Source organism: Jaculus jaculus, chromosome 2, assembly GCF_020740685.1.
Source record: "Jaculus jaculus isolate mJacJac1 chromosome 2, mJacJac1.mat.Y.cur, whole genome shotgun sequence".
NCBI classification, from domain to species: Eukaryota; Metazoa; Chordata; class Mammalia; order Rodentia; family Dipodidae; genus Jaculus; species Jaculus jaculus.
This window is the reverse complement of record NC_059103.1, coordinates 37,082,734-37,104,889: the sequence shown is the minus strand read 5'-3', so window position 1 is coordinate 37,104,889 and position 22,156 is coordinate 37,082,734. Positions and strand designations below refer to the sequence as shown.

Below are 22,156 nucleotides of genomic sequence, written 5' to 3'. Positions count from 1 at the left end.
ATATTGGCAGTGCCAATACAGATGGCTTGGGGAAGAGTTATGGTCAGGAGTATCAGTGAAGAGAATTGCCATAAAGGAAAACTGAGTCATATGGAGCAGTGACGTTGCAGTGTGATTCTAATTTGGGTTGCAACTAAGTTCTGCTTCTCTGTGAGAAAGTGCTAATCATTCAGCATTTATTCCACTGCTATTATGGGTGTAGTGGTTTGATCCAGGTGTCTCCCATAAACTTAGGTGTTCTGAATGCTAGGAGATTTGGAAATTGATGCCTGCTGGGTGTATTGTTGGGGTCGGGCTTATGGGTATTTTAGCCAGTATCCCCTTGCCAGTGTTGCTATTGTCCCCCAATGTTGGCCATCTGCTCATGACATCATTTTCCCCTGCCATCATGGATCTCCCCATTTGAGCCTGTTAGCTAAGATAAAAATCTTTTTTCCCACGAGTTGCTCTTGGTTGGGTGATTTCTACTACCAATGCAAATATGACTGCAACAGTAATATTGGTACTGACGACTGGTGTCATTTGCTACTAGGCGCCTGATTGTATGGCTTTGGCCTTTTGAAGCTGATTTTTAAGAGGAATGTGGAGGGATTTGAAACCTTGTCCTAAGACTCCTTTCAGTGCTGCAAGTACAGTTTGATGGACTCTTCTGGTCAGAGTTGAAAGACCTTAATGCAGTAAGAACTATGGAATGTGAAATTTGGCTTATGATGGTGAGAAAGTGCTTTGCTTGGACTGGGCTAGAAACATTTGGAGAGGTGCTGTTATGGCTGTGTGCTGAGAGGTTGTGCAAGGTTGCACTGAGTAGAAATGGACTGGTGTGAGCAGAGGGATATGGAATGGGAAATATGAAATCTTTGCAGATTGTTTGAGAGACTGCAACCTTTGAGATTGGGCCAGCCTATCTGCACTGGGGCAACAAGAATAATGTACTCTTTTGAAGGAGCTTGAGTGCTCCAGGAGTGTCCTGTTCTTCAAAGTCTACTTTATTCTATCTGGATTAACAAATTGGCACCCCACCTGGTATTGTGGAGTAGAAGAAATGTAGGAAAGAGAGAGTCATTGAGTTTGCCATCTTGTGATTTGTAAATGGCATGTGCAGTGTGAAGCAGTCTTGCTGGATGCCTGCATGGAAACCCAATGGAGCTGTGAGGATGAACTGTTGTTTGCAGTGGAGACCCAGTGGAGATGCTGGGACCACAAGATGTCTGCTAATGATTTCTGCCAGCCCTGGATGAAGTTTGCCAGGACTGTTAGTAGCCTAGCTGGAGGGGCAGAATTGGAACTCCAGAGACATGTTGCTAGTTAGGATTATTGACTTAGAGGCTTGTCACTGACTAGAGTTGTTGGACTTGGAGCTACAGAGTTTGATGTTTGCCCTGTTTAAATTTGTATTTGTTGAATATTTCTTTGCTATGCCCAATGCCATCTTTTGCACTGTGAATATTTATTCTGTGCCATTATAGGTTTGGAGGTTTTTTATTATTATTATTGCTCAGTTAAAAAAAGCACCTTGTATTATGGGGATGGTTGAACACCATTGGAATTGATAAAAACCATGGGGACTGTTAAAGTTAGTTGAATGCATTATAGTTTATATCATGTATGGTTATCAGTTTATAGTGAACAGTGGCAGAATGTAGTGATTTGATTCAGGTGCCCCCCCCATAAACTTAGGTGGGTTGAGTGTTGGGTTCCCAGCTGATGGAGATTTGGAAATTAATACCTGCTGGATACAATGTATTGTGGGAGGCAGGATTATGGGTGTTAAATCCAGGATACCGTTGCCAGCGTTGGGCACACTCTCCTGTTGCTCTAGTCTACCTTATGTTGGCCAGGGGGTGATGTGCACTTTGCTCATGCCATCATTTCCCCCTGATATCATGGAGCTTCCCCTTCAAGCCTGTAAGCCAAAATAAAAACCATTTTCTTCTCCACAACTGCTCTTGGTTAGGTGACTTCTACCAGAAATGTGAACCTGACTGCAACAATGGGTCAGCAACCTCATTTTATAAAAGGTTAGATAGATATTTTAGTCTTTAAAAGACATACCATGGGTATATTGTCTACCCAACTCTGACACAATCACATAAAACGATCATATACATACATAAATAAATGACCCACCTTTAAGTTAGCTTCTTACTTCAGGACTTCATACCTTTGTCAGAACATGTGGTGACACTTTTTTTATTTAAATTGTTTTGTTCAGAATACAATTTCATCCCAACTTTGACATTACTTAACTTTTCTACATTTTCACATTTCTGATAGTGTCTCCTCCATGTATGCTGAATGTAGTATTTTGTCTCCCAACTTTCTTTTTCTAAGCTTCTTTGTTCAAATATTATTAAGCAACTATTAATATTATACAATAGCAGAGTCTCCTTTGTAGAGAAGCTCATGGAGATGTGATCCAAGTGCATCTCTCAAAACTGACCTCCCATCTCTGTTGACATCATGCTGTTACTGGCTTTTCTGATCTTTTCTTTTATTTCTTGGCTCAATGCCAATGATAGTTGTGTTCTGTCTCTGGCTAGCTTAGCAAACATAGTGTCTAAGTATGGCTGCTTCTCTGAGCTAACACAAGCCACCTCTAACAACATTGATTGCTACAGAAAGTCTAAAGAGGTCCTTTGAATCCAAACCAGCAGGACATCTCACTGAGGGAAGTAGTTGAAATTGGCTATACACAGAAAAGTCTGCAAGTTTGACAGTGTGCTGTGGGAATTATAGGTCATCTCTAGCAGGTGAGCCCTTCCATGCTGCTCAAAGTCACAGAAGTATTGATCACTCAGGCTTTGTTCCTGACTTCTCTTTCTTTGGAAGGGGTGTTCCAGTCCAGTAAGTGACATTTTTACACTCACTAATAAGCAAAGTTACCAGAACTTGGCAGTCTTGAGACCTTTTCCACACAGAAAGATCCTGATGTATGAGACTACTTAACAGTGCTTTTGATTGAAGGCTGAGGAAATAAATTTATGGCAGCTTGTGAAAGTATACAGCCTATAGATATGTATTGTACAAGTATGTGTACACACACATTCCCTTTGAAAGAGTAGTCATGTGGTACAATCTGTATGAATTTAAAATTATTATTTTTAAAAAACTATATATTTTTATTAATTTATTTATGAGAGAGAGAAAGGAAGGAAAGAAGAGAGGAAGGAAGGAAGGAAGAAAGGAAAGAAGGAAGAAAGAAAGAAAGAAAGAAAGAAAAGAAAGAGAGTGCCATGGCTTCTAGCCTCTGCAAACAAATTCCAGATGCATGCGCCACCTTGTGCACCTGGTTTATGTGGGGCCTAGAGAATCAAACTTGGATGCTTAGGCTTCATAGGCAAGTGCAGTAACCACTAAGCACTCTCTCCAGTCAAAATTTAAAATTATTATTGAGTGTCTTTAACCATTATCCCTATTGTGTTGTCCTATGTGAACATACCCATAATTCTATAGGATCCATATTTGTTTATCTTGGCATTTAGCAGTATTACGTAGTTGTTTTGGAGAACTGCAAGTAATTTGAGTTATATGGATGAGTAACAAGGAGACAAATTAAACTTTATCTCCATGCTTGCTTTATGTGCCATGAGTAGCTTCTTTCTCTAGCCTGGAAAAATGTGGCTGATTCCCAACTATATCCTTAGTTCCCTGTGTGTTGTCCTACAGGAATAATGGTCATGTCACAATTATGTGCTTCACCAAGTGAGTACCAAGCAAGCACTGTATTATTAAGCTAGAGCTACTGAGAGTTAAAAATGGTGCCTGACCAGCATTGGAGTGAATTTTCTCAATGCTTTTGAACATGATGACTGAGTTGCTAAAATGTTAGACTATTTCTCAAGTGAATATCTTCTTTCTCCAAAGTTTCTCTCTGTTCATTCTCGGGAACATAGGAGAGAAGACAAAGCCCTAATCTTGGTTCACATCCTGCCACCTCCTTAGACCTGTACACCATATAGTGCAGACATGACAACTTGCAAAATGGAGATACTGCTAGTTCTGTTTGTATTGAACTCATGAGGGCCATGTGTGCTAATTCATGAAAATGCTGAGAAAAGTATTCATCATATTGCATATGAAAATTGTTTGACTGAGGAGATAGCCCAACAAGTAATATGCTTCCTTTAAAAGAATTAGGATTTGAATTTGATCCCTATAACCCATGTGAAAAATCCTAGTGTGGTAACTTACACATGTAATCCCAGAACTAGGGATGCAGATACAGATGGAACCCTGGGATTCACTTGCCAAGTCTAGCTAACTTGGCCAGCTCAAGGTCAATGAGAGACTCTGTCACAAGAAAGGTACATGGTATTCTGAGAGAAGAGCACCCAAGTTTATCTTCCAGGTTCCATACACATGCACACATTCACATACACACACACACACACACACACACACACACACACACACACACACAGACACACACACATTAACTGCTGTGGATATCTGATGTTTTATAAGGAATCAAGTTGAGAGAGCACTTTTTCTAAGCAAATGCATCTTCCTGAACAACTTTTTAGAGATTCAGAGGAAGCCTTTATAGTAAGCCTACAAAGGTTGTTCATGCAAATTCTTTATATTGAAAACTAAGATGGAGGCAGGCATGGTGGTGCATGCCTTTAATCACAGCACTCAGGAGGCAGAGGTAAGAGGATCACCATGATTTTGAGGCCATTCTGAGACTGCATAGTGATTCCAGTTCAGCCTGTGCTAGAGTGAGATCCTTCCTCAAAAAAAAAAAAAAAAAAAAAAGAGAGATGTAAATTTCTTCACTTCTAATATGAATATGTCAATGAAGAGTCATAGTTCTCAAAAACAGTGACAAAGTTAATCTCTATATCAGCTACTTTCACATTTTTGGGACAAAAATACTTAACCTTGAAGCAGATTCAAGAAGAAAAGGATTTACTTGTAGAGTACAGTTTTTTTTTTCTTTTTTAAATTTATTTATTTATTTGAGAGCGACAGACACAGAGAGAAAGACAGATAGAGGGAGAGAGAGAGAATGGGCGCACCAGGGCTTCCAGCCTCTGCAAACGAACTCCAGACGCGTGCGCCCCCTTGTGCATCTGGCTAACGTGGGACCTGGGGAACTGAGCCTCGAACCGGGGTCCTTAGGCTTCACAGGCAAGCGCTTAACCGCTACGCCATCTCTCCAGCCCTTTGTTTTGTTTTTTGAGATAGGGTCTCTCACTCTAGCCCAGGCTGACCTGGAATTGACTCTGTAGTCCCAGACTAGCCTTGAACTCACAGTGATCCTCCTATTTCAGCCTTCTGAGTGCTGGGATTAAAGGTGTTTGTCACCATGCCCAGCCACTTACAGATTTCAGGGCCCTCATGAATGGAACCTAGATGCTGGAGGGTCTGGTGGAGTGGGCTCCTAAACACTTAGCTTCTTTTGCTTCCGTTGCAGCTTGTTCCAGATCTTCTCCAATGCCACTTTCCCCATGAGGAAGGTGATGGCAAAATTACGCTTGTACCAGTCTCTGTTATAATACATATGCTTCTGAAAATTTTTACTTAAAAATTCCTTGTAAAAGTCAGCCATTTCTTCTGCATTCAGTGTTGCTTTCTGACCTGTTTCATTTCTCAGGTCCAATCCCTTAGCTTTCAGTCTTGAGTGAATGAATTCTTCTTTTTCCTTATTAAAAGTCAAATTCTGGTTAGCCCAGAACTGCTGATTCCATTCTTGTGTTTCCTGTCTCAGTTGTCTGAGCTTTTGTTCCATTGGTGATTCATTTTCAGGGATGTAAAAATGAACAGGTCGAAGGTTTGAATATTTATCTGGAGGTCCTATCCAATCATGACAGGATTGTCTTGGAGGACAGAATCTTGAGACCCGGCTCGGCGCCGCCTCCCTGCGCTCCTCACTGCACTGGGGAGCCAGCCGACAGCCGCGGCCCGCCCTAGAGTACAGTTTTGAGGAGAAGCCAGGAGCATATTGTCATACCAGCAGGGAGAAAGTAGAGAGGACAATGAATGCTGGCTGTCGGGGAACTGTCTCACATTCATATGGTATAGGACTCCCAGTCCATGAATTGGTACTGCCCACCATTAGGGTAGGTCTTCCTGCTTCAATTAACCTAATCTAGAAAAGCCCTAAGAAAGATGCCAAGAGATTTGTTTCCATGGTGATTCTAAATCCTATCAAATAGACAACCAGAGATTAAACATCATAATCTTAAGGGTAGAATAAAACTTGTTTTGTTGCTATGAACAAATACCTGACAAGGATTGACTTAAAGTAGGAAAGGTTTACAGTTTCTGGGAATACACAGTTCACCATGGTGGGAAAGTCATGGTGGAAGGAAAATGAGATAGTTGGACACATTTAATCAGCAATCAGAAAGCAGCAGGCCAGCAATGCTAATACTTAACTTGTTTTTCTACTTGTATTTTTTTGTAACCCATAACCCTAGCTAATGGCATCATGCTACCTACATTTACAGAAGATCTTCCCACTTCTGTTCACCTAATCCTGAAACTTCCTCACAAATGCAACCATTGGTTTGTTTCTACTGTAATTTTAAATCCTATCAAAATAATGAGATTAACCAGTTCAGCTCTGTTCTTCAAATGCACCACTTTTCAGCCATAGCCTTCCACCTCGTGTCCCCTTAGGGTATGGCCATCACATAATGCAAAATGAATTTAATTTCCATGGTATTTATTAGTCCCAAAACTGTTCTGAATTGTTAGTGCAGAGTTTCTTCTGAGATTCAAGAAATTTCTTTATCTATAAGCAAAACAAGTTATATACTTCCAATGTGCATTACCACAAGTAGACATTCTCAACCAAAAAGGAAAGTATGGGTACATTCAAGAAATGATCAAATCAATGAAAGACCCAACAAGGAAAATCCAAATTCTCAGCACCTTGCCTGCATCTGGGGCTCATGGTAGAACTACTTGGGCTCAAAGGACTCATGCAACATCACTTTTTCTCCTCGGTTGCCTGAAGCACACACAGCCTTTTTCTTGAGCCAGCTCCAGTGTATGTCTATAGCTTGTCTCAGCAGATGTCACATGGTCATGGCACTCTGACATCCTGTCATCTCCCATGCATCTTTGAAATTTCCTTTACAGATTCCCACAATTGTCTATAAGGGGCTCATTGCAGGAACGATGACCCTGCTATACAACACTAGACCTCAGCAGTTTCCTGGAACCATGATACCAGACTCTGTGATCCCTTTAATCTTGTACTTTTATGCCTGCAAGAGCAGCATCAGTAGTCAATACTATCATGTTCAAAATGCAACCAATGCCAGCTCAAAATGCAGTTTAGTTTCTTGTATTGCATTCACCTCTGAGTACCTTCCAGACTGACTTAGGCAGTTACTTCTGAGCAGGGAACTCCTTCAGCAGTATTCTCAGTTTATTCTCAATCCTTTCAAATCAAAAGATGGAATCTTCTATAGGAAATGTCTTGTCCTTAGGAAACTTTTTCTGCCAGTACATAGTGCCAAGTTCTGTTCTTCAATAGAACTAACTGTAACTTTAAACTTGCCCATTTTTCACTTGCAAAACTATGCATTTTTCATATTTCTGTTCTTTCAATTTCTTTCTTGCTCACTCAATGTGGATTTCAATCAGAGCCATGAGCAATAGACATGCCACCACATTAATACTATCCTGTCTTGAGATATCTTTTGACAAACAAATTAGTACATTAGTTTTTTGTTTGTTTTTTTGTTTTGTTTTGTTTTGTTTTGTTTTTTTGAAGTAGGGTCTCACTCTAGCCCAGGCTGACCTGGAATTCACTATGAAGTCTCAGGGTGGCCTTGAACTCACGGCGATCCTCCTACTTCTGCCTCCTGAGTGCTGGGATTAAAGGCGTGCACCACCACGCCCGGCTTTAGTACATTAGTTTTGAATTAAGCCTCATTAGATTTCTCATGACCTGGGAAGAATGCAGCCAAATTCTGTGACATAATATCACATTAATGGTCTCTAGACCAATTCAAAGTAACATCATTATTTTCCTCTGAAGCCTTATGAGCATGGCCCTCACTATTTACATTGTTCTTAATATTATGGTCTTCCAAATTCCTACCAGGACAGCTTACTAAGAAATACTATAGGATTCGTGGGATTTTTCTAGCCCAAAATTGCAAACCCTCCCACACAGTTCCTGTAAACCAATTTCAAAGACCTGTAAACCATATGGTCAGGTTTATTACAACAATGCCAATGCCACTCTGTACCAAATTCCTCCAAATTTCTCATTGTGTCACCAAATACCTAATAAGAAGTAGCTTAATGGAGGAAGGGTTTATTTTATTTCATATATTATTGAGAACTTTTTTATATGACCATATTACAAATTGGTCATATTCCCATCAGGTTATTCCCTTATGTTCCCTCTCCCCACACCTGTTCCACTGATGTTAGCCCTCAGTGGGATTATTGATCTCTTACAGTTCCATCATGATGGGGAAGGTATAGAGGCAAGAGAATGCTGCAACTGATCACATTTACACAACCGTCAGGGAACAGGACAAACAATGCAGGTTATCAGCTCATTTTCTTGTTCTTCTTTTTGTGGTTGTTACAATCCAGCAACCAGAGGATGGAGTGGCATGACACACATTTATGGTGGTTCTTCCTACTTCAACTAACATAATCTAGAATATGCCCAGAGGTGTGTTTCCACTGTGATTTCATATCCTATCATGTTAACAAAATTGACCATCACAAGGCATTACCAAAACTTGCACAAGGTTTGGGCAAAGGAGAAATGAAGATGTGTAATAGATAAAAGGGTAAAGTTGAATAGGAAATATAGCTTCTATGTTTCATAGCGCAGAACATAACTGTAGTTGACAATAATGAATCAGATATACCTACAAAAGAGGATTTTGTATGTTCCTAAAACACAGAAGTGACACATGTCTAAGTTGGGATATGCCAGTTAGCCTGATCTGATATTTTCAGATCTGTGTGTGTGTGTGTGTGTGTGTGTGTGTGTGTTTAAATGTCACTCTATACTCCATACATAATTGTATGACAATCTAAATATAAAATGTAAAAAAAACATTTATTTTCAAGGAGAGAGAGAGAGAGAGAGAGAGAGAGAGAGAGAGAGAGAGAGAGAGAGGGAGGGAGAGGGAAAGGGAGAGGGGGAGAGGGAGAGAGGAAGAGAGAGAGTATTTTAATAAAAAGAAAAGGACATTATTGATAGAAAAATAAGATTAGGTAAAAGACTTATATGTAATCATGTGACTGCCCTTTTCTCCACTGTCAGTCCAAAGAGCACTGTTGTTGAATTTTTCGTTTGGAAACTTGACCACCTGTAATATGGAAATAGTTGAGCAGAGTTCAAGAGAAAGGGACTGCTTCTTTCATTTGTGTTGGGGGTGTATATGTGAAAGAACAGAGAGGAATGAGTGTGTGGATATTTGTAGCATGGAGTCTTGGGTGTCACTTATTTGAACTTACTGCCATGATACCATATGAAGGCAAGCACTCTGCCACAGACTAGAGATCTTTCTTCCTTGTGTCATATTTGTGTTTTTCTTTAACCTTCAGTACTTAGTAACGACGGTAAAAAGACCTGTGTCATAATATCAGTGTAGTACTTATTACCTAAAATGGCATGGTTTCCCTTAATATTCCTGCATGAGGCTAAACAGAGTTGGTCCCATATTACTATCCATGTGAACAATCTTTAAATACAATCTCTTGCAAAGCTTTAAAAATTATCTATGATAGAAACATGTGGAATAATTAAAGTCACCCTGTGTTTGGGACAATGAGCTCATAGGAACTTGGTACTGACATAGTCATAATAATGGAAAAAAAATACTTCCAAAATGTAAAAGTTCATAATTGAAAATATAATGAATAAGATTAAAGATACATATTAACCCAATTATCAAAAAAGGGAATGATAATTGAATGAGAAGCATGAAAGGATTGGAGATTTGTCGGACCATTTTGGAAATTGCTCTCTTATGATGAAGAAAACTCAATGATAGACATTCTCAAAGAAACTACAGTTTGCATTCCCGTGAGATTTCTGTACCAAACTCCCACTATTCAGACCAGCAATGTCAGAAGGAGATGATGAAATGTGTTTGGTGATTATGAAGAATATGCCAGAGACGGGTGAGTGGTGGGACTTCACAAGCTAATAGAGTAGAATTGTAAAACTGTGACTCCTATTACAAAGTGACCTTTGTCTGAGGAGCAGCCACCTTCTCCCTGGCTGCCACTTCCTTAGGGTATTGGAGAGAACATTGTCAGTGTGGAAAAGAGCACATCTTTGATGAGTTACTTTTCATCTTGCTAAAGAGTGACCCATTGACATAGACATTTTAACTTATGCTTTTTATGTCCCTCAGCAATGAGAGTGATGTGTACACACCAAGCAGTGTATGAATTTGTGCATGTGAGTGAGTAAATGAATAGAATTCAGGCAGTGCTGAAATGACAACAAAGTTTCTGCATCAAGAAAAAGTGCAATTAAATATCCAGCAATAGTTTATATTTTATTTTTTAAATTTTTATTAGCATTTTCCATGGTTATAAAAAAAAAATCCGGGCTGGAGAGATGGCTTAGCGGTTAAACGCTTGCCTGTGAAACCTAAGGACCCCGGTTCGAGGCTTGGTTCCCCAGATCCCACGTTAGCCAGATGCACAAGGGGGCGCACGCGTCTGGAGTTCGTTTTCAGTGGCTGGAAGCCCTGGCGCGTCCATTCTCTCTCTCTCCCTCTATCTGTCTTTCTCTCTGTGTCTGTCGCTCTCAAATAAGTAAATAAATAATTTTAAAAAAAGCATATAAAAAAAAATCCCATGGTAATCCCCCCCCACACACACACTTTCCCCTTTGAAATTCCATTCTCCATCATATTACCTCCCCATCTCAATCATTGTACTTACATATATACAATATCAACCTATTAAGTACCCTCCTCCCTTCCTTTCTCTTCCTTTTATGTCTCCTTTTTAATAGTTTATATTTTACATGTTGAGTGAGGAAAAACCCTTGATAGATCTTCATATATAATGCCCTAAACTTTTAAAATAAGAAGTTGAATTAGTTTATGGTTGATAACACCTCTGAGAGGGGGGGGGGGAGGGAGAGAGGAGTGTTCTTTAATTGCTATCTTAAGTCTGTTTGCCATTTTTACCTTCTTAAGTTCTGGAATTTGTTCAGCAGCGTCAGGAAGATGACTTCACTGGCTATCTGAGCATGCATAGGAAAGCGCCAGGCTCATTGGTCCTAGGGAAGTTTGAGCCTAGCAGGTTTCTCTGCTTTGCTATAAGCTTTCTGGGTTCTAGTTTGGATCTGATGGAGTTTCCGTACCTAGGGAAGCATGCATTCTGAAATGTTTCATTTTAAGTGTCTCTTGGGCCTCAGACAATCTCCATAGAATAAGGAGGGCTACCCAAAAGGTTCTCTATTCCTTTCTTTCCCTCTGATCACATTTTCTCATTTTCCCCTCCATTTTAATGCATTCCTCACAAAGGCATGCAAAACATAACATAGGCTTTCAAGCACTGAAGCAGTGAGTGCTGCAGTGAATACTGGGCACACGGCCATGTACCACTTGAGAGTTCATGGATGGTCTGAGTGACTAAAGCAGGGCTCAAGACTAACCCGTTCTATAGGCTCATCATGTAAAATGAGGATGGATATGTGTAAGTCATGTCATGTTCTTTGGAGTTGAGAGCAGACACTGTGTTATGGTGTCTAGAGATATTACATGGCCACGCTTTACATCGCTGTATACACATCCTATTTATGTTGGTGAACTTGATTGCACATTTATTGTTTGGAGGTATGTATGTAACAAAAACACGTTTGGCATTTATTAACACTAGTGTAAAAGAAAATATATTTGTATGGTACATTTATGAATAAATATAAGTATTGATATGAATGTGCTTACTTCTTCCAGCCCCCCACTACATCACTACATCCCATTCTCACCTTCTGGTTTAGACATCAAAGTCTTCAGTGAATGCAGAACCCAGGAAGTAAGGCGGCTGCTGTATGTACATTGCATTTAATGTGTACAGCGCGGGGCAGCTGTGGGATCACTCCAAAGATAAGATGACAAAAAGCAGGGGTGATAAAAGAAGAGGCAGCCATCGGAACCAATTTGTTGTTTGTGTGAGGAATGCAGTGCATTTTGCTGAAAAACCTGTACTTAGCACCATTATCTTGTTAGGTATGCAGGAGCCACTATTCCCATGCCAGGCTTGATTGTGTTGACAACAGACCTGCTGCTTGTAATCAATGACCCAGCTCTCCGGCAGGAGAGGTTCGCTTTTCAGGGAGAATTTCTAAAAAATGTAAACATAGACAGAGGAAAAGCTTCATGGGAAAAGATTTATGAATCTCTGTGGTTTGGATATTGTTTGTTCTTCCAAACTGAGAGAGGTTTTTCCCCAAAGCCGTCTTGTATGGTAGAAAGAAGGCGGACACTTACTCCACTTCTGGTTTTTAGAGATGGGGTATGTGCCGGGTAACAGATTGCATCATTCAGTGAAGAGTCCACGATTGATCCAATGCAGCTTTATGAAGAGCAGGCTCTGGCTTACCAGGCTTTGTAAGGACCTTTGCCACAAGGTGGTGCAGCCCAGGAGACCCTGTCAATGTCTGCCCATTCCAAAATGGATAGCTAGCTAAACTACTTTAGTAAAAATATAAAAATCTAAATCAAATATTGGATACTAGTGATGAAAAAGTCCCAATAATGACTTCATATTAAATAGCAGCCTGCCCCAGGAAGTGGACTCAGGGATCCAAATAGCCGCAATTCCCTCCTCCCTCAAATTTGCATCCTCCCACAGAAAATATGATCCTAACTAGAAGTTACTTGGTAGAAGAAACTAGCAAAATTTTGGTGTTCTATGTCAATATGAGAATGATACAGGCCTTGAGATTTCTTATTTCTATTTGAGGTGGCTTTCATAAACTGTGCAATCAGTACTTATTCAGTAATAAATATCTTTGTGTATTCCTCAGAGTAGTATGGCTGTATATATAGAAATTACTATATGAAACAGCTATTGACTTCTCTAATAAAAGTGTGGGGAAGTTTTCACATTGTTGGTATTCTTCTGTATTACAAAAAATATTACTTTCTTTTTTTTCAAGGTAAGGTCTTAGTCTAGCCCTGGCTGACATGGAATTCACTATGTAGTCTCAGGCTGGCCTCAAATTCATAGTGATCCTCCTACATCTGCCTCCCAGGAAAAACAAAGCTAACTTAGGTTCCATTTTTTGAATAAATATAGTCTTGTATTTTGTAGGGTAACCTTTCTTCTCTCTGTAGGCAATAAGAAACCAATCACCTGGGATCAAGAAAGCAGATTTTTTTTTTGTTTTTTGCTTTTTGCTTTGCATCTTCTTATTTAGATGAATTTTTAGAAACTTATAATTCTTAGTGAATAGAACCTAGAGAGATTCCATGCACTTTTTTCAGTGGGTTGTGATTTCTACTGAAGGTTTTCATTATGTAGACTTGCTCCATTCTAAGTGTTTCAAATAAAAATTGTTAGACTCTTTGCTTTTAACTCTGTCCTAGAATGTATATGTTCCATAAGAATAGATGTGATTTCCAGTTTACTAGCTGTCATTCTTAGTGTCAGGGAGAACTGGAAATGAAGTAATTTACTCTCTGCAATTCAAAGTGTCTAGGGTGATGGGAATGGACTAAGTGACCATTGAGTGGTGGATTAGATTCTAATAAAAACAGAAATAGCTAATATTTACATTTTGAAGCCAAGGAAGCTAATGCATTGCTTGTAGTTTAAATAAGCAAACAATGCAAAAAAAATAAAAATAAAGAAAATTACATCAGTTTGGAGAAAGTTAAGAAAATCATTTTGAATGACCAGGCTAAGATTCCCCTATAATATACATTCTCAGGGCAGTTCCAGTTCTTTGTTGTGGTATGGAAAGATTCATGAAGAAAAATGTCATGAAATCTAACAGCTTAATTTTCCCCAGTATGTATGCAGATTTGAAGAAGTAAGGTTGAAAGGCAGACAGCAATATATTGGACCCTTTCTTCACTTCTTCTGGGTTATATTTGCACCTTCCTCCTCATCATAATGCTTAACAGCTACCTGGGACACTGACATTATCTGAATGTCATGATTATCGTAGAAATTAACAATTAAATACAAGCTTGAAAGCTGTTGAAGAAACACTTGGGACATTTTAGATGTTCATTTATTCATTCATGTATTTATTACAGTGCTCTGCAACAAACTCAGGGCCTCACACATCCTATACAAGAGTTCTACCAGTGAGCTATACACTCCCAGCATAGGGTTTAATCCTTTCATGCTACATGACTTCCTTTTCCTAGGATTATCTCTTAAGATTCTGACTAAAAATAAATCTATGCATGGAAAGATGGCTTAGAAGTTAGGTGACCTTCTACTGCAAGCATAAGGGCATAAGAGGGCTGGATACTGTGAGTTCAAAGTCCATAATCTCACGTAAAGAAAACCCCTGGGGAAACATGTGCCAGTCCAGCATGGGAGCAGAAACTCAAGAATCTTTGGAGCCCTGCAAGCTCTAACTCTCACTCAAACTAAGACTATGTGGGAGATCAATGGAGCAGGATACCTAACATTCTACTCCAGCCACTGCTGGCCAGTGACCCCTGCAACAGCAAGCATATGGAGTGCCTGCAAGGGAACATGCATGTGTATACATCACACGTAACACACCACACACATAGACACAGACACACACATGCATGCAAACTAAGAAAAATAAATCTCAGTATAGTCTTAAGTTCAATCTTTTTGCTTTGTTTTATTAGAAGACACCAGATATCGGAGTCAATAAGAAGATAGCAGAAGTGTTAGTGACTTAGGAACTTAGGAAAAGTGAATCTGTAACACATGCATCGGAGACATGTCCAAGGTTAAAGGAATTTTCCCACTGAATGCGTGCTGTGATTTATTTATTTATTTAAAATAATAAAATTCTAGTCTGAGCTTAGCCCTTTTGAGACATTTACTAACAATATCATATAATTAATATTTAGTTTTCATTATGAAATTTTAAGTAACTCTTTTGAAACAAGGTTATAAGAACAAATATTGGCCTCTGCTCAGTGTTTGACGCCAAGCATGATGGGCCAACCACAGGGGGCTTCATTTAGCAAGTTTCTTATTAGCAATGTGATTTTGGGAAGTTTGTGCAGAGAACTCTTATCTTGTACTATTAAAAGGTCAGAAATCCATTGATTGTATCTCCTGAAAAATTGGCATTTTGTACAAGATGCAATGGCTAAGCCAGTGGATGTATGAGGCAGTGGGAATATCTGGACAATTATGTTCCTTGAGATAATGTACCAGATCCTGATCCCAACATAGAGGATACTTCACGGAGTCAAAGTGGCTATTGGGGTACTAAATCCATGAGGCAGAGTGTAAAGTGATTTAGCTTTGAGTGACATAGTATCTTATAGAAAGGCAAGGTGAGCCGGGCGTGGTGGCGCACGCCTTTAATCCCAGCACTTGGGAGGCAGAGGTAGGAGGATCACTGTGAGTTCGAGGCCACCCTGAGACTCCTTAGTGAATTCCAGGTCAGCCTGGGCTAGAGTGAAACCCTACCTCAAAATACCAAAAAAAATAAAAATAAAAATGAAAGAAAGGCAAGGTGTCCCAGGCCTTTGGTAGTGAAAAGGATGGATGTGCCACTATACTTGAGTGTGGAAAACCTGAATGCCCAGGAGGCATTCCTTTAAGTCTAGTTTGGGCAAGACTTTCTATCCTTTGGTCTTCCTTTTCTTCATTCGAAGGATAATGGCTTGGACTAATCTTGTAACTTACACAAGATACAATTCATAAAATATATCTAGACTTCCTAACTTAGGTCAATTCTCTAAAATCATGCTGGAGAAGGATGAAAGTATTGCTTCATCTGTCTTTGAAGACGTTCACTGTTTAGTCAAAAATGGAACCGATTTGAATGTGTTAGAGTTGATAGGATGGGGGCTGGAGAGATGGCTTAGCGGTTAAGCGCTTGCCTGTGAAGCCTAAGGACCCCGGTTCGAGGCTCAGTTCCCCAGGTCCCACGTTAGCCAGATGCACAGGGGGGCACAGGCATCTGGAGTTCGTTTGCAGAGGCTGGAAGCCCTGGCGTGCCCATTCTCTCTCTTTCTATCTGCCTCTTTCTCTCTCTGACTGTCACTATCAAATAAATAAATAAAAATAAACCAAAAAATTAAAAAAAAAAAAAAGAATTGATAGGATGGTTTCACAAGTATTATTCACACGCCCACATGTGAGTTTGCACTAACCTTACTGCCATAAGGAAAACTCTGTTCAAGAAAACCAGCATGCGTTATCTTTCTAACATCCTCATTCTTTTTTTTTTTTTTTCTGTTATCTCTGTAATTCTAACTGTATAGGTATTCCTCAGGGGAAAGGTCCTTATTACATCTGGTATGCTACTTATTTACTTATCCATTGACTTTCTTAGCAACCACTTAGTGAATAAATATGATAGCTGTTATCCCAGGTACAATGTCTGACATTAGGTAGATGTAGATATCTAAATATATAGATAATAGATAAGTTTAGGAATTGAGAGATATATAAAGATGAGTGTTTGTGTGAACTCAATACATTATATATTTTTGCCTCTTTCAATAAGCAACCTATGTTATAAACAAATATATTGTCAGTTAAAATATATTAAAGTAAATGAAATATTAAGTGAAGCTATGTTCATAGGCACTCCCATGTAGCTTTTTCTCTGAGATGGACATGACTGTTACTAACTTGAAACATTGTGGCTGTGAGCAATTTTAATCATTCCTCATGAAGTCAGGCTTAGTCATATTTTTCAGTGGGGGAAGTAAGGAGAATCATAGGGAACTCAGGGTTGGCATATGTGCCTTGAGAAGGTCCTCCTGATTCACCTCCCTCCATAGATTAAAAAAAAATAACATAAGTTGTGTGGTGATTTGGGCAGTGTAGCTGTCAGTCCATCACCCTGTGGGACTCTTTTGTGGGTCAAATCCATGCTTGTGGTGGTGGTGTTGCTGATAAGTTGACCAGGGAATTGTCTGGTGGTGTAGCTCCTTTTGAGTCACACAACCTCCTCTAATTAATTCCACTAAGTTCATCAGTTCTCCAAGCTGGGTTTGGATGGAACCCCTTCTTTGATCTATCAGTGTGCTCTCAACCTGGGGACGTCTACAGTTCTTTACATTTCCACAGGAAAAGTCTCTCAACAGATACATACATGTAAAAGTCATGCAGGGGAAGAATGAAGGAGTGGTGTGGTCAGCATGCAGTCAAAGCCAAACATCAAAACAGCCTGGAGTTTTCACTTGGTCATATGTGATCCTCCTGCACACACTATATTTGATGCTAAGTAGCCTATTTCTTCTTGTTTCTCTCCATGGGGGTTACTAATAGAAAATAAATGGTGTCTTTAGGCATAAAGCTCTTTGGAGGAAAGGGCTGTTATTGCAAAGGTCTTTGAGCAATTTCACTTAGAGAGATTTTATAAACAAGTGCTTAACTTCAGCATTTTCTTTACCCCCACTTCTCTAATTGGTATAAATGTGAAATTATATTAGGTAATGATGAGTAGTTCTCGTGCTGCTGAGATAATTTTTTTTCTGTGACAGAGGAAGCAGCAAACATGACTGTCCTTGGCAGTTTTTATTCTAAACTTTAATGGATCATTTAGGAACGTGCTTAGTTTTTCTTTCCTTAATGGTGAGAAGTGAAGTGCACATCAGCTTGGTATCAGAGGTTATTTATGATGCTTTTGCAGGTTAACGTTCTCTTAAGTCATTTTTCTCATGGACCTGTGAGAATGAGCTTGACATGTCATATTGCTGGTTTTTGTGCTACTAATAATCCAGAACAACAATGGTGACTTACCAGCAAACACTTAGGTATTTTTTTATTGTTGTTTTAAGCCAAATCCACCTGATTTATTGAAGCATCCCCTTCCCTTAAATAAAAGTGAAATCAGAGTTTGTGCCACCCATTGTAGCATTCATTTTTTTTCCTTACAGACAAAGCAAAAACTTAACAAAAACATCACAGAATAAAAGCATTAATCACACACACATTTCTCTCTCCCTCTCTCTCTTTCCTCTTCATGTTGCTTTCCTTGGATGATGGGAATTCCACAAAATTTGATCCCAAGAAAGCTGACATTTGTATTTTTTCTATAGATTTTTGAATATTGCTTTAAGGCACTATAATATTTTTAAATACTCTAGTGTGTATGTGTGTGTGTGTGAGCTTGTGCGTGTGTGTGTGTGTGTGTGTGTTCACACTGAAAATGAATGCCTGATGCTTGTGCCACTTTTTGTATCTGGCTTTACATGTATGCCTGGGAATTCAACCCCAGGTTGGCAGGCCTTGCAAGTAAACATCTTTAAACCCTAGCCATCTATGCAGACTATATCTTTTTTTAGTTGATTAACTCAGGACTTCAGAAATATTAAGGTATGTAAATAAATATAAGTGAGTTGTGGTTATTTAGCAAGCAGAATGACATTATATATTTTCATAACAGCCTCATGGAAATAGTTACCTATATTTGGTTATGAATTGAGACCACTATAAAACAACCATCTAATGTATAGAGACTATTTGAAAAGAAATCTTTGGTTTTAAATGCAGAGGTTTTTGTTAAATTAGGAACATCGTAACTTGAATAACTTTACATTTTTTAAAAAAGTATATTTTTATAGCTGGGTGTAGTGGTGCATGCCTTTAGTCCCAGCATTTGGGAGGCAGAGATAGGAAGATCACTGTGGGTTCAAGGCTACTCTGAGACTACAGAGTGAATTCCAGGTCAGCCTGAGCTCTGTGAAGAAAAATGTTGGAGTTTTTATTGGTATTGCATTAAATCTGTATATTGCCTTTGGTATGATTGCCATTTTCACAATTTTAATTCTGCCTACACAGGAGCATGGGAGGTCTTTTCATTTTCCCAAGTCCTCCTCAATTTTTTTCTTGAGTATTTTTATGTTTTCATTGTATAGGTCTTTCATATCCTTGGCTAATGTTCCAAGGTATTTTATGTTGTTGTTGCTATTGAAAATAGGACAATGTTGCTTATTTCTTTTTCCGTATTTTTATCTTTTGCATATAGAAAGGTTACTGATTTTTGTGCATTGATTTTGTATCCTGCTACTTTGCCAAAGAAGTTAATCACCTTTAAACTTGGGTGAGTCCCTACCTTGAAAATCAAAAAAAAATATATTAAAAATACATTTTTATTTATTTATTTGCTAGGGAAGAGAAAGAGGAAAAAAGAGAGAGAGAAGAAGAGAATGGGTACCTAAAACAGCTCCATGTGCCACTTTGTGCATCTAACTTTATATAGGCACTGGGGAATTGAACCCAGGTTCTTAGGCTTTTCAGGCAAGCACCTTACTGTTGAGCCATGTCTTTAACCTAACTGTAGATATTAATTCAGCAAGCCTTTATAAACATATAATATAAGCATAGGAAATCTCTCATAACAGAGGTATATAAAATGGGCTGCATAGTTAAGAAGTTGTTATCTTGTTTGAGTCAAAATATTTTACTATGAAACAAGTAGAGAAGAATGTGAGTATTGGGTGTTCCAATTGAGGATATATGTGCATACATACACACATGCACACACACACACATACAAACTCATAACGTAAGTGGATCCTTTCCTGCATCAAAGAGGATATTGAATTTTACCCTTACTTGAGTTTTTGATTTGGAGGAGTGGTAAAGATACACACAGAAGAGATTATTGAAAGTCAGAGAGCTGAGTAAAGTTGTGTAAAGCATTTTGTACTTCATTGTCACTTTCATCAAATGTGGAATTAAAAACCTTCTCTTCCAGATGCTAATGGATTGTAAGCCTTTATAAAAATGTTTCTTATTCATACATGTTTAACTCATGTCTCCTTTACTCTGTCCCAATTTTTTATCAGTTCATTTGAGATGCCCTTCCTTTCCTTGCTCCAAGATGACAAATTTGATATCAATTTGATATCATTGATTACATGTTCATTTCTTCTTGAGAAACCAACATATGTACAGAGAATTGAAACTTGGTTATCAAGTTGAACTGGTTTTAATCTCTGGCTTCATCACTTGTTAGTTTTATGACTTTCTTTTTTTTTTTAATTAGTTTTCTATTCATCAAATACAGGCAGTTTGGTATCATTATTGGGCTCATACATGACCTACCCCCTCCCCATTGGTCCCTCCTTGATGAGGTGTATGGGTCATGCATTGTGGAGTTAGCCCACAGTTATGGGTACAATAAATGTCTCTGCATATCCTGACCCAACATGTGGCTCTGACATTCTTTCCGCTCCTTCTTCCGCAAAATTTCCCTGAGCCATGTTGGGTTCATTTTTGGTCTGCTTCAGTGATGAGGTGTTGGGGTCCTCTGGCTCTCTGATTTTGTAAGAGTTGATTTTTCTCTGTGTTGATCTCCTTCCCACTTGTGCTGGTATCCGGTTCATCAGGAAAACAGTATCCTTGCTTGTTTCTCAGGGGGCCTTTGAGGTATGATGGGGTGGCTCTCTCCTTAGGATCTGTATCTATTTGAAAAAGAGAAGCAGATTCTCCAACAGAGAATAAGTTAGCTCCAGGACAAATGATATAACCCTTACTATTTTTTATAGAGAGTTTAATAGGTGTAGGCCCTCCTGTAGCCCATGATTGATGGTAGCTTGATATTGGAGAGAGGGCTTATGTTTGGATATGATTCTGACTTGTTTCCCAGTTCCAGCTATGGGTCTTGTACCACTGAGGGAATCAGTTAGCCAAATCAAGAGCAATTGGTTTCCCACTGTGGCTGTGTGCCACTATTGCACTTGTGTGGGCATCAGAACCAGTTATTTGTTACTAAGTAGGTTAGACCATGAGTTGCTTGGACAGATATTGGTCATTTCCCCCAGTTGCCCATGTAGCATCTTCTGGCACTAGATATGCTGACTGTCTGGGGACGGACTCTCTCCTGGCTTCCAGCCATGCCATTCCATTTTATGTGTCAGCTGCATATGGTGTCTTCAGCAATAGGGACTTACCACTAATCTTTGGTAGGTCATCAAATACTCTGACAGAAATCTGTCATTCTTTTAGGAACCCTTGTAGGTTTCTCTGATCAAAATTTCATTGTGGATGATAGCCCCATGCTCGTACTGGGAGTTACAGGTCAGTGACCACTATGAAAATGAGGAAAAATATAACTAATATACAAGAGTTGGGGGGGGGGGAGAGGGAGAGGGAGAGGAAGGGAGGGAAGATGTAGAAGATTTAGGTTAGTCTTGATCCTACTCTCTCCAGTGTCTTGTGGTTCAGGTGTTTCCTGTAAGGGCCTGGTGAAGGTTCAACCATTTGGTCTGCCTTTTAGGAAGTAGGATTTTATGGTACCATTGCCGACCCAATCACAGAAAAGTAAATCGCCACATAGTCTCATTCATCTACAGCACCTAACCTGAATCTACCCAAAATACCTTACGTACCTAGCAAGCATTTCATGGACTAGACACTAGGATGGATAGGGAGGGAGGGGAGGGCATTGAAGGGGTGGGAAACACTAATCTAGCTTTATGACTTTCTTATTGTGGCTTTTAACATTTATTTTTGATAATCTCATACATGCATATAAGGTACTTTGATCATAGTTACCCATTTTATCTTCTCTTATCTCCTTACCACTCTCTTTAAACTTTTTCTTCCCAACTATTCATACTGTCACAGGTTTTTGTATGTTTTAATCTTATTTATTTTATTTAATCTTATTTATTGTTGACAATTTCTTACACACACACATTTATATATATATGTATATATATATATATATATATATATATATATATATATATATATATACTTGTTTATATGATGTCTTTTGATCATATTCAGCCCATTATTTTTTTCCTATCCCTCTCATACTACCACTGAAATCCTGCCTCTTCCTCACCTGGTTCCCCTTTTAATTTTATGCATTAGTTTTGGAACCTAATGAGTTTAATTTGGAATGTTTATATGAGCATAGTTAATGAGTTATTTACCAGTGTATAAACATCTTACCAGTGGCTGCACCACTGAAGAAAATGTTTCCCCATCTTCTAGTAACCACAAGCTGCCAGTAAATCCCACTACCACCTGTGATGGCATGCTGTTGGGCTGAATCTTG

General features: G+C 39.0%; 2 protein-coding genes across 4 annotated transcripts in view; one reads left to right on the top strand and one right to left on the bottom strand.

Moving 5' to 3' along the window:
- Nucleotides 1-22,156, top strand: part of Dcc (DCC netrin 1 receptor) — a 1,292,030-nt gene that overhangs the window by 33,389 nt on the left and 1,236,485 nt on the right. The gene's annotated exons all lie outside the window — the stretch shown is intronic.
- Nucleotides 5,208-22,156, bottom strand: part of LOC105944695 (cytochrome c oxidase assembly factor 8-like) — a 34,666-nt gene continuing 17,717 nt past the window's right edge. Inside the window, exon 2 of the mRNA XM_045142740.1 lies at nucleotides 5,208-5,909. Coding sequence (XP_044998675.1) covers nucleotides 5,384-5,909 — 526 coding nt within the window. The 3' untranslated portion in view covers nucleotides 5,208-5,383. The remainder of the gene's footprint in view (nucleotides 5,910-22,156) is intronic.